The sequence below is a fragment of the Hipposideros armiger genome, unplaced genomic scaffold, assembly GCF_001890085.2.
Source record: "Hipposideros armiger isolate ML-2016 unplaced genomic scaffold, ASM189008v1 scaffold_538, whole genome shotgun sequence".
NCBI lineage: Eukaryota > Metazoa > Chordata > Mammalia > Chiroptera > Hipposideridae > Hipposideros > Hipposideros armiger.
The window spans coordinates 1,284,210-1,297,286 of NW_017731888.1; the positions used below are offsets into that span (position 1 = coordinate 1,284,210).

General features: G+C 43.2%; 2 protein-coding genes across 3 annotated transcripts in view; both read right to left on the bottom strand.

The window, feature by feature from the left end:
• Nucleotides 1-4,090: 4,090 nt before the first annotated feature.
• The window catches only part of ZNF596 (zinc finger protein 596), an 18,779-nt gene continuing 9,792 nt past the window's right edge, over nucleotides 4,091-13,077 (bottom strand). Inside the window, exons 4-8 of one of the 2 annotated variants that reach the window (XM_019668773.1) lie at nucleotides 11,094-11,175; nucleotides 9,275-9,401; nucleotides 8,492-8,587; nucleotides 6,947-7,026; nucleotides 4,091-6,509 (exon numbers count right to left, since the gene is read on the bottom strand). In XM_019668773.1, the coding sequence (XP_019524318.1) occupies nucleotides 5,271-6,509; nucleotides 6,947-7,026; nucleotides 8,492-8,587; nucleotides 9,275-9,401; nucleotides 11,094-11,105 (1,554 nt within the window). In that variant the 5' untranslated portion in view covers nucleotides 11,106-11,175 and the 3' untranslated portion in view covers nucleotides 4,091-5,270. The remainder of the gene's footprint in view (nucleotides 6,510-6,946; nucleotides 7,027-8,491; nucleotides 8,588-9,274; nucleotides 9,402-11,093; nucleotides 11,176-13,077) is intronic. The other variant, XM_019668774.1, reaches the window with a different exon arrangement.
• Nucleotides 6,957-8,580, bottom strand: LOC109396718 (tubulin alpha-1 chain-like). The gene has a single exon (XM_019668775.1). The coding sequence runs from the start codon at nucleotides 8,165-8,167 to the stop codon at nucleotides 7,553-7,555; it is 615 nt and encodes a 204-aa protein (XP_019524320.1). The 5' UTR covers nucleotides 8,168-8,580; the 3' UTR covers nucleotides 6,957-7,552.

Consider the following 13,077-nt stretch of genomic DNA (forward strand, 5'->3'; position numbering starts at 1 on the left):
TGAACAACAGCTCAACCTGGAGCTGGGCTGCCGTGAGTCTCCAGCGACGGTGTAGGCTGCAGCCCCTGCTTCAGTGGGTTGCCATGGGCTACCATGTGTAGCTGGCAGCCAGCGTGAGCAGCTGTCCAATGGCCGGTGAGCGACTGCCCCACCCAGGAAGAGCGCAATGATCGTGCCAGCTTGGGGCAGTGAAGAAACGTCCTCCACAACTAGACTGAAGAACAAAAGGACAGCAACTTGTCTGTTCCCCTCCCCCAATTCCTCAATAAAATCTTTTTTTTTTTTTTAAATGAGGAACCTGGATGTTGGGGATTACTACCCAATTTTCCCAGACCCTCCGAGTACTATCAGCCTCTCTCAAAATACACCTAACCAAAGGCAACAGATTCGGCATCCCACACCTCTCCCACCCTTCTAGGATCCACACAAACTCTAAAATTCCCTACCTGCTTCTGAGAGTTACTCACTCTTGGCTGTGTAGGAAACATCTTCTCTTTTAAAAGGTTTCTCCTCCACTGCTGTTTCTTTATTGACCTTCCGTCTGGTCATTCTATCCATTAGGAAAACGGAGGTACCAGGGTCTCCTACTGCAATTGTACAGGTGTCCATTTGTATTTCAATTCTGTCAATGTTTGTTTCATGTATTTATGGGGCTCTGAGGTTTAAATTTTATGACTGTTATATCTTCTCAGTAAATGGGCCCTTTTATCATCATACAAGGTCCTTCTTTGTGTCTTGTAAGTTTTTGGTTTTGTCGCGTCCCGCACAGCATGGGCAGTGAGGAGTCAGAGGGGATGGCAAAGGGTTAAAGAAACACAAGAGACAAAGATAGATTTAAGACGAGGCCAGGGGACTGCAGTTCTCTCTTCTGGAACTGAGTCCCTAATCGGGCCAACGTGTAGCTTTTATTAAGAAACTTCAGGGCAGGCCGAGTGGCACGTTGGTTAAGAGCTGGCTTGGGACTCCAGAGGGCCCCGGTTCAGATCCCACACATGAGGGCCAGTGACACTGTGCCCTCTACAGCTAAGATGCTGAACAACAGCTCGACCTGGAGCTGGGCTGCCATGGGTCGCTGGCGACAGCGTGGGCTGTAGTCCCCTGCTGCAGTGGTTTGCCGTGAGCTACAGTGTGTAGCCGGCAGCCAGCGTGAGTGGCCAGCAGCCGCCGTGACTGGCCACCAGAAGCTGGCGACTGATCTGCCTCACCTAGGAAGAGCGCAATGATGGTGCCAGCTTGGGCTAGTGAAACGTCCTCCACGACTAGACTGAAGAACAAAACAGCAGCAACTTGTCTGTTCCCCTTCCCCCGATTCCCCAATAAAATCTTTATTAAAAAAAAAGGAACTTCAAAGGAGTAAAACTTTTTTCTCTCTAAAGTCTGTGTGATAAGTGCCTTAAGGCCAGTTTCTATCAACCAGCCCCATAGTACTCCAACACATGCTGTGCCTGCGTCCTCCCACACACACAACCCCCAGGGTGGTGCAGCTGCAGCTGCGGCCATGAACTAAGGGAGATCACCGACATCATTCCGCCGGGTCCCAGTTTTCCAGGACACTCCCTCATGACCTTGTTAGGTCAGGGACTGGTGTGTGGGGGGGGCGGTCGAGGATGAGGCTGTAAGGCAACATGGTTTAAGGTCTTATTTTTATTACTATTGCCACCCCTGATCTCTACTGGTTAATGTTTGCAAGGTTTACCTTTTCCATCCCTTCACATCCAACTTCCACGTCATTAGATCTGAAGTGAGCCTCCTGTAGACAGCATGTAGTTGGATCCCATTTTTGTGACACATTCTGCCAATTTAATGTGTTGGGGGAGATAATCCATTTACATTTAACTAAAGGCCAAGGAATGCCTTAACATTTGCCATTTTGTCCATGGTTCTGTATATCTCACAGCTTTTTGTGGCTATCCTTTTCTCCATGCTTGCCTTCCTTTGTGATCAGTTGATCTTTTGGTAGGGACAGTTTTTGATTACTTTCTCACTTCTTTTTGTATAGTCTATAGATGTTTTATTTGTGGTTACCATGGAGGTTAGGTGTAATACCCTAAAGTTATAACAATCTATTTTAAATTGATACCAACTTAAAACATGTATTAAAACTCTACTCCTTTATAGCTCCTCCACCTCCCCCCCGATTATCATCATCCTTATCGTGGATCCCTTTTGTGATTGTTGTTGGACAATACTGAACAGAAATGTCCTATTCATGAAGGGGGTCTGGCTTACTGGAGATGATTGTGAAGGCACGCATGTGCACAGCTGCTCCAAGGTTCCCACCATGCTGCCAGGTGCATGTTCACGCTGTTCCTGACACTGCAAGCACCCCTCCAGATACAGGGATACCACAGTGTTGTCAGAGCAAGCTTCAGAGATATTTCTAAGCCCCCTCCAGGTACCCCCAACCACAATTGCTCCATTGGAAGCTCGGGCTGGGCAGTCCTTGGCCCTCCAGAACCACCACCATATCTGTCAACTCAGGGGTCTAGCAACCGCTCTTTTTCCAGTAAAAGCTAGAGAGCCCCCCCCCCTTCCTCTTAGGTTGGCAGCAAAGTGGAGCAGCCTGGGACAACGAGGGTGTGACCAGAGAGGGGTCTCACCAAGGAAGTAGCAGGGGCAGAGTTGGGCTTCAACTTGGCACAGGTGTTGCCTTGAAAGGTACAGCCATTGCGGGCAGGCCTACGCCTCTTCTGCGCTACCCCGAGGTGTTTCTGGATCTGTTGCTCATCCCTCCAACACAGCACCTCCTATTTTTACCTTGGGATTATCGCTTCAACGTGCCTTTAGTCCTTCCTGCTGCTGAACTTAGGATCCTCAAGCCACAAACCTAGTAGGCTTTCTACCTTAGATCTCCATCACTGAGCCCCCAGTCTTTTGCCCAAACTCATCAACAACTCTCCCACTCAGAGCCACAGTCACTGATGCCCACAGGTCCATCTCGGAGCCATTCAGACCCTGGATTCTAGTTTCCCACTATCAGGATTCAGCCACTCCCATCTCCACAGCCCCATCAGGGCCCACAGGCCTACCTCCACTGCTACTTTCACTTTTCCTGGGCTCCCCAGGATGCCTGGTGGGCCTTTGCTAAATTCATTGGTGCTCCACAGGTAATGACTCTTGAACTGGTGCCAACTAGACAATGCTTCTCACCTCATGCATCCCTCTGAAATACAATGATACACACTAACCCAATAATTACCACAACACCCTCGTAACACATGCAAACCGTAGCACACACATGGCAAATGACCACACTTAAAACATAGCATGGGGCTGGCAGAGTGGCGTGTTGGTTAATAGTTGGCTTGGGAGCACCAGCTCTGAGCAGCAGGGCCCCGGTTGGATCCCACATGAGGGCCAGTGACGCTGCACCCTCTACAGCTAAGATGGTGAACAACAGCTCGATCTGGAGCTGGGCTGCGGTGAGGTGCTGGTGATGGTGTAGGTTGCAGTGGGTTGCCATAAGCTACCGTCAGTGGCTGGCAGCCGGCGTGAGCTGCCGTCCAGTGATGGGTGACTGATCTGCCTCAGCCGGGAAGAGCACAATGATAATACCAACATGGGCCAGTGAAGCGACATCCTCAACTAGACTGAAGAACAAAAGGACGGCAACTTGTCTGTTCCCCTTCCCCCAATTCCTCAATAAAATCTTTAACAAAAAAAAAAACACATAGCATGTATGTTCAGATAATCACATGTGGACTTCTCACACTGAACACACACTTTCACAGATGCCATAAAGATCTACTCTCTCTAAATCATACAAACATCAAGGCAACACACCTGTATGCAGATCATATAATGACCATATGCCCTCTGACCACACACAATTGCCAGCAGAAAGTTATTAACGGGGAACCTGGCTATGCCTCTGTGTGCTTTGATAATGGAGCACGTCACGCTGTAACATCAATCAGGGACAGACACATGGCAGAGGAACAAAACGTGTTGAGTTCCATCAAAACCCAGCAAAGCTGGTTCTTATGGTGCCATATGGTAAAAGAGACAGGATCCGCATATGGGTGTTCGATTCATTTGTATCAGCAAAAAATTAAATTAGGAAAGTGTAGACAATTAAACCAGATTTCCATGAGAAAGCATCAAGGTTTTAATGTGATCCTATGTTACTAGTTGTGGAGAATTTTTCCTTTATAGTCATTATCGTCAAAATTCTGATTTTATACATTAAAAAGAGCTGAATCATTCTTTAAAATATTTCATTGCAAAATATTTCAATAAATTTAACACTAACATAGTTAATACATATTTTGTATCCTGTATGTCTTAGTTGACATTTGATATTTTATAACTGACCGAATTTAACTAAACAGATTTTTCTCCACCAACAATTAATGCTTGCATGTTTTCAGTATCAATCTTTTAGTGTGATCTTCCTTAATGCTTCTTCTAAGGTTCTGCATTCAATACTCCCAAAGTGCTTCACAGTTGTGCATTTTATCCCACGTTTTCAATAACATATCTGTGGTAAAATTCTGATTTTGCTGAATTGTTTGCTAAACAGTTCTTTTAGAAATTCCTTTCCAGTCCAAAATTTCTAACATGAAATCCACCTAAAGGTTTATCCCTTTTCTCCTCAGGACTGTTTTCTTCTCAGTGTGAGATCATTTGTGTTGACTAGGGAACGTGCACTCACTGAAAAGATTCCTTTATTTGTGACACTGAGTGTTTTATACAGTGTGAATCCTGATGTGTCTTACAAATGTTACTCTATTAATAAAATAATGTTTTACCATTTCTCACAAAATAACTCAGCATAGATTATCTGCTATTCTTCAAGAGGCTCTGTCCTCCTAGTAGTGGATTTTTTTCCACTCATTTCTTGTTTAGCAGTTACCTGACACTATATTTTCTTTTGCACACTGACAGTGGTGCTAAGTTGAATGAGAGTGCACAATGATTACAGATCTAGAATTTTTCTACTGTGCAGTTTACTCATGTTTAAAGGATAAATTATAAATGAAGATATTTCTACATTGATTACATACACAGAATTTCTCTGCCATATGACTTCTCCCTTTTGTTTACTAGTTGGAACCGTGTATATTCTTCCACATTCATTCCATTTATTTTGAATTCTCCCAGGTCATATATTATCTCCCAGGTCAGCCCATTGTCTAAAGATTTTGTCACATAGATTCCATACATATGGAGTCTCTCCATTTTGAATTAACTTCAAATCAATAAAATAATATGAATAAAGGCTCTTCCACATCGATTACAAACATAATGTTTCTTCAATGTGTGAGTCCTCAAGAGTGTTTAGAATTGGAATCTATGGGTGGTGAGTTTTCTATATTTACAACCTTTATAGTGTGAGTTCTTTCATGTTGTCTAAGGTTAAAATATTTACTGAAGGCTTTCCCACACAGATAACATTTATGTGGTTTCTCTCCAGTGTGAATTCTCTTATGTAGTCCAACGTTGTAACTTCTATTGAAGGCTTTTCCACATATATTGCATGCATATGGTTTTTCGCCAGTGTGAGTTCTCTCATGTCGTCTTAGGACAGAAGAGTAATTGAAGGCTTTCCCACATAGGTGACATTCATATGGTTTCTCTCCAGTGTGAGTTCTCTTGTGTCGTTTAAGAACAGAAGAATCAGTGAAAGCTTTCCAACATAGATGACATTCATATGGTTTCTCACCAGTGTGAGTTCTCTCATGTCGTCTAAGGACAGAAGACTCAGTGAAGGCTTTTCCACACAGATGACATTCATACGGTTTCTCTCCAGTGTGAGTTCTCTCATGTTTTCTAAGGTGAGAACAATGAGTAAAGGCTTTCCCACACAAACGACATTCATGTGGCTTCACTCGAGTGTGAGTTCTTTCATGTTGTCTAAGGTAAGAAGTTTTACTGAATGTCTTCCCACATAAATGGCATTCATATGGTTTCTCTCCAAAATGAGTTCTTTCGTGTTTTTTAAGGTCAGAACAATCAGTGAAAGCTTTCCCACATAAATGACATTCATGTGGTTTCTCTCGAGTGTGAATCATCTCATGACGTCTAAGGTTAGAACTTTTACTGAAGGCTTTTCCACACAGATGACATCCATATGATTTCTCTCCAGTGTGAGTTCTCTCGTGTTTTCTAAGGTCAGAACAATGAGTGAAGGCTTTCCCACATCGATGACACCCATGTGGTTTCACTCCAGTGTGAATCATCACATGTCGTCTAAGGTTAGAGCTTTTACTGAAGGCTTTCCCACATACGGGACATTCAAATGTTTTCTCTCCATTTTGAGTATTACTGTGTTGTCTAATGGCAGAGCTCTGAATCAAGGTATTCCCACGTTGATGACATTCATATGATCTACTTCTAGCATCAATTTCTTTCAGTTGATTAAAGTAACTGATGGCTTTTCCAAATTCTTGTGTGATATGGGGCTTCTTTCCCATGTGAGGGATCCCATGCTGAGTCATTGTTAAGATTTCAATAGAATTTTCTCCTAAATCATTCCATTCGAAAGGATCCTCTTCAGTGTCAAATCTCTGCATTTTAAAAGGTAATGAGGAACTGTTAAAGCTTTACCCACATTTATTCATTCCTGCACTCATTTCTCTATATATAACTTCTAGAGTAATCGTTCAATGATAGACTCCAGTTAAAATTGTTCCTATGAGTTACATGGGGTACTACTCGCCCACATGCATAAAGATTTTCTTTTTTGTGGCTTCCCAATTGCAGAGATCCCTGATTAATTTTTAGACATTATGTTTCAAAGACTAGATGTATGAGCCAGGATTATGCAACTGTGTGTTTGTAAGACCTCAGGCTAATTTCTTCCCTAAAACAAAAGTAATAAAAATGTTTTGCTGTGAGATCCTTGATCCCAACTCTAATTAGTCAGGTAATTGTGCCAAATTTCTAACTTATTCAATTCCCAGGTCTCTATTTAGATAAACAGGTTCACACCCATAAAACTTACCAATGCGCTCATTAAGGATGTGTCCTTGTAGAAATGTTGAATGGATATCACTTCTTGTTTTTTAAGACTATCACTCCTACCTGAAATGATTGGAAAAAAAAATTGCTATAGCTGCATTAGCGAGATTGAAATGTTGAAGAGACCCAATACCCGTTTTGAGTATGTTTCAAATATTAACACACAAACTTGGAAAAAAATGTCACATTAAGGAATACTCTGAGAATAAAGTCATTACAATCTTCAATAGTTGACATTTTCAAGGCCAGAATATGAGAAAAAGAAAATCAAGATGGCAAGCTGGGGCGAAAAAGAGAGAAAAAAAATCTTCATAAAATAGGATCAGGAACATGGACAATTTGTGAAAATTTTTTAAAAATAAAAACCTCACTTTTATTGACAAGCTAGGGATATAACAGACAGTTTCAAAGAACAAAAGAAATAAGCAGTCCCAAGACAATGGAGTGCAAAATTCCAACAGACAACTTAATACTCTTCATCCTCACCCCCATTCTCAGCACTGTCCACTCCAACCTCCTCACAGTCCTTCTTAAGGGCAGCCGTGTCCTCACAGGCCTCAGAAAATCCTCCCTCCATACCCTCACCCACTTACCAGAGAGCAAAGGCACGCCTGGCATACATCATGTCAGACTTGTAGTCTAGCCATGCCCAGGCCTCATCAATAGCTGTAGTGTTGCTCAGCATGCACACAGCTTGCTGTGTTTTGGCCAGGTCTCCATCAGGTACCACAGTGGGAAGCTGGTAATTAATGCCAACTTTGAAGCCAGCGGGGCACCAGTCCACAAACTGGATGGTACGCTTGGTCTTGATGGTGGCAATGGCAGCACTGGTACCTTTGGGAACCATGTCATCACAGTTGACTAGACAGCAAGTCATGTATGTACCATGGCGAGGGTCGAATTTCACCACGTAGTTGGCTGGCTCAGAGCACACGCTAGTAATCTGTGCTGCAGAGTCACTCATGGTAGGGTTTCTCAGCAGAGATGCCAGGGCACATGTGGTCAGAGGGACGTGGATGTGGGGATAGGGCGCTAGGTTGGTCTGGAATTCTGTCAGGTCAACATTCAGGCCTCCATCCAACCTGAGGGAACTAGTGATGGAAGACACAATCTGGCTACTAAGGTGGTTAAGGTTAGGAGAGGTTGGACGCTCAATACTGAGGTTTCTATGACAGACGTCATTGATGGTCTTGTTGTGAACCATGAAGGCACAATCTGCGTGTTCCGGAATTATAGGCTAAGCTACAGCTGTGGGAATCTGGGGTGGGGCGGTGGGGGAGGCTGGGTAAACGGAGAACTCCAGCAAGTACAGGAAGGTAGCCTTCCTGAAAGCCAAAGATGCTGAGACACTTGAATAGAAACTGGTACCTGCCTGCAAGGTAGGATGACATCTGAAGAATTTGTCCTATGACATCACTTACATTAAAAAAAAAAATCACTGAGCTATTTTCATCTGATCATTCTTAGGGCCTACTCCCTCACTGACCAGGCCCCTTCTCCTATGGAAGCACCACGTCTGGGAACTCACCTGGACTCTGACTGCGCAGAAAACCAACCCCTGCTCTTGAAAGTTGCTCTCCTTCCTCCAAATGGGAAATCACATCTGATTTGTAGGGTTGATTGCCTGTTTGTAGGCAAATGATATGTGTTTTGAGTTCTGTGCTGAGAATAGTGTATGGTCATCAATACAGGGTCAACTAATGAGGAAGAATAAGATAACCTCTGAAGGTCAGCCTGGTGAAGAGTATGTTTAAAACAACATGGATAATTCTTCACTAACAAAATGACAGCTCTTGAACTTGTTCCAAAAGATACTAAGGTCCTATCATTTCTGATGCCTGTGCCCAAGTTCAGAGACCGACTGCAGGATCTTCAATATTTTCATTCAGTGGGGAAATATAAGTTTTCACACTGTTTGACTATTATATCTAAATAAATACAAACTCTACAGAAACAATCTAGGTTCAATGTGGAAAAAAATTTGTCTGTTATTTGTAATACTGTCGTCTGATCTAACCAGTCCCTGCAGGAAAAGAGTAAAAAAAAATTTTTTTTAATCAGTATTTATTTTCCCATTCAAAAATAGTGAATTCCCACCACTGTTGAAGTGTTGGAAGATTTAGTAGCAAGAAAGTTATGAGATTACAAACTAAACATAAGTAAAAAGTAAAAAAAATTGCTGTAAGGTAGTTGTGGGAGTTATGAAAGAATCAAGACAAAGTTTAGAGTAAGAAATGGGAAAGCTTTTCGATATACTTGTTAAATGAATAAATGAAAAAAACACATACATACATAATATGTAGAGACTCACCAATCGAGACCAGGTGACTAATATTCTCCAGCATTACATCTCTGAATAGTTTTCTCTGGGATGTGTCCAGCAAGGCCCACTCTTCTTGGGTGAAGTCTACAGCTACATCCTCAAAGGTCAGAGATTCCTGAAATATTATAGACACTGTCTCAGACAGGGCCATCTCTGCCAGTCTCTAGGGGAGGATAGCACAGGTGACAGCATTAAGGAAGTGGTGGCTGAGTGTATATAGAAAGCTCAAACAGTGTTTTGGGTCCGACGGTCACATCATTCTCAGTGCTGACCTGGACATCTGACTTTCAGATATACCCACAGAGACATTCACACTGTAAATACCTAAAACTTCATTATAAAGAAGTATCAAGTGAGGTGTGGCGAAACATAACCCAGAGAGTCCCAATAGATTTGTAATTCTGACTTCCAGATCATGATATTATAAAATTTTCATTGGAAAATTTATAACTAAAACACTCTTCTTGACCAATTTCAAGTAAATCTGTAAACTCCTCACAAGGGATGCAGTGTCCACGATCTGCGAGTTTTTAACCATGACTCTGGTTCCATTATTCCGCTTTATCACCTCAGTTTTCTCATCAGTGAACAGGCTTAAAGGTTGTTATGAATTCTTCAAGATCCAAGGGCTAATGTATAAAGTGCTACCCATCTAGCAAACAACACTCAATACAAATTCTATGTTTATTATTCAATAAATGGCAGAAAGTGTGGAAGCCATGTCCAGAATTCTGCAAAACTGAATACAATTCATAAAGGTCTTGGGATCAGCAGGGGCAGCCTTTCATCTCCACACAACTCAGATGCTCATTATAAAGTATATGGATAAACGGTTCAGCAGACAAGCTGGAGGCTCTGAGACTCCGACACTAAAGGAGTGCTATCCTGACTCTTCCTATGGTCTAAGGCCTCTCATTCTCAATTTTCTGGGACCTCCAAATGTCAGTATCACTGTCTTCTTTGTTTCTTCATCTTGTGTCTATTCAAGCAAACCTGAAGCCACTTAATTGTTCTGGCCTCATCAGTTCATCAAAAATTTCCACAGGGCTTTAAGTTTACCTCTGCCTCCTATACTCCTTTCTCCTGAATCACAGCCAAAATTAGGGAAACAATACTCCCTATGCATTGCTTCCAGTAAAAAAATTTGTACAAAGGGAAATCACACAAAAAAAATTCATGATTTGGGATATGGGTAATAATGAGAGTTTTAGTTTTCTGTATTAGTTTTCAAAAAGCACACATACATTCTATCAAAACTTTAAGAGGTTTAAAATTTGAAAAAATAAACAAGTAACTCCTCATTGCCTCTCTGGCATAATCATAATTCACTTTCCCTCCGCACCAGCCAGCACTCCCCCAGCACCCGTAACACTGGACTGACGGAGCTCATCGGCGGAAACACCAGCCTCCCTTCTGGGCTGTGGTGTTCTGCTCCTTCCTTATCTGTATCACCTGCAGTCACCGCCATCCTAAGGCAATTCCAGTCAGTGGAATGGTTAGTACGTGACTTCCTTTTTGCTAACAAGGCCATGAGTTAAACGAGAACAAGAAAATCTTTCTCATCTCGTCTGTGAATACACAGCATTAACAGTGGCTGGAATACCTTAGTGTGATGTAAAGAAAGAGGTCATTGTTTGATGAGTCTTTGACCCAACATGACAATTCCGGAGTTCCGGGGAAACTTAACTGAAGCTCAGGTCCTTCAAAAATCTCCTGAATGCACTTAGAACACCAACGCCTGTAGAATAAATATACACAGAAACTGGAAATAAGATGCAATTTTAGTAGAAAGAGTAATTCCCCTCACCGGTAACTCCATTGTCAGTAGCTCAGCTGCCAACCCTCTTCTGGGTTTTCTTGACACACAGTCCAAGCAACAGGAGGCAAAGCTGAGGAATGAGAAAGAAGCCATGAGACTCTAGTTGTCCACAATCTCCAGGCCCATTTGTCATGTAGCCCCTTTTGGGCTGTGATGCTCTCCCTGGAAGCAACCCCCAGGCCAACCAGCAGAAACAGGCAGTGTTCTCTAAGAAACAGGGAGAGCGGTTCTCTACCAGGGTCCAAAATAAGGAGGCTGAGTGCTGCTACTAGTAAAGATTATACAAGTACTCTCCTCTTCGAGAAGAAATGTGAAAACCATTGGTTTTTTAAAAAGATTTTATTGGGGAATTGGGGGAGAGGAACAGCACTGGGGAATTGGGGAAGGGGAACAGACAAATTACTGTCCTTTTGTTCTTCAGTCTAGTTGTGGAGGATGTTGCTTCACTGGCTCATATTGGTATTATCACTGCGCTCTTCCCGGGTGAGGCAGTCGCTCGCTGGCCATTGGACGGCTGCTCATGGCGGCTCACAGAAGCTCACGCTGGCTGCTGGCCAGCCCCACTGCAGCCTACGCTGTTGCTGGTGACTCAGCAGCCCAGCTCCAGGTTGAGCTGTTGTTCATCATCTTAGCTGTAGAGGGCACAGTGTCACTGGCCCTTATGTGGGATCCAAACCAGGGCCCTGCTGCTCAGAGCTGGCGTCCCAAGTCAACTCAAAACCAACACGCCACTTGGCCAGCCCCAAACCATTGAGTTTTGTATGTTAATTAACCCAAGGTATTCAGAAGATTTCAATTCCTTCGATACCAAAACACCAAGATCCCTCAACTCATGCCACATATGTCTTCACCTCGAGGAACCACTGGAATTTCTCTGGCTTAATTATTCTTACTTCGTAGACTAGCAGTGTTTCTTCAACTCCATCCCAGCCCTCTGCTGCCTCAATCCATTCCGACTATTCCCTTCCCTTGGCCCCCAGATACACTCGTCCTAAATAATTTGTCTCCTCCAAGTAAGGTTTCCAGGAATATCATCACTCCCTCAACCCTGACTTTTAGATTTGTGCTGCAGGAATTTGGTTATGAACCAAGAGAATTAAGGCGGCACTTTTTGATAGGGCTTATCAATCCAGTGACTTATTTGTTGGCGTCATCAATGGTAGCTGCCTTGCAAACTTACCTCTGAAGATCCCCTGCACCAGACAACAGCATGAGTATGCGGGTCATGGAACTACTATCATGTTCAAGAATCCTCTAGGGCAGTGAACTACATTAGTTTGGGCTCAAAGTGGTTACCATCAGCATCTTCTGATTACAGCAAACTACTGCTTGAGCAACGTTGGCCAAACTGTCCACTTGTATCGCTGCACATGCCATTTCAATTTCTTCACACAGTACCATGCGTCTCAAAACTTATGAATGCGTGTAATTGTTAGGCGTCTTGGAGGTTCTGTTGCATACTCATGCCTCCACTGTCATTGTACTTCCACAACGTTCTCGATTCCAAATACCACTTCAAAATGGTCTTGCGCTCCTTGAACAACAACCGTGCTTCTGCCATTTTCTTTGACTGTCCTGCCTGTCGCATGGTGACACTAACATTCATTTGATTAACATCATCTTTTGAGTGAAGGTCATGCTACACACTGCTACTGTAACTCAATTCAACTTTGAAAAGTAATACACAGATAACATCGCTTAAAAGGTGTATACATTTTTTTGGCACCCCCGGTATTAGAAATTCCAAGAATGACCAGCATCAACACTGATTTTACTGCAGGTTTTTTTTCTATTTAAAAAAAATTGTGGGGCCGGCCGAGCAGCACGTTCATTGAGTTGGCTTCAGACGCCAGCTCTGAGCAGCAGAGCCCTAGTTTGGATCCCACATGAGGGAGACACTGTGCCCTCTACAGCTAAGATGGTGAACAACAGCTCAACCTGGAGCTAGGCTCCTGTGAGTCGCCGGTGATGG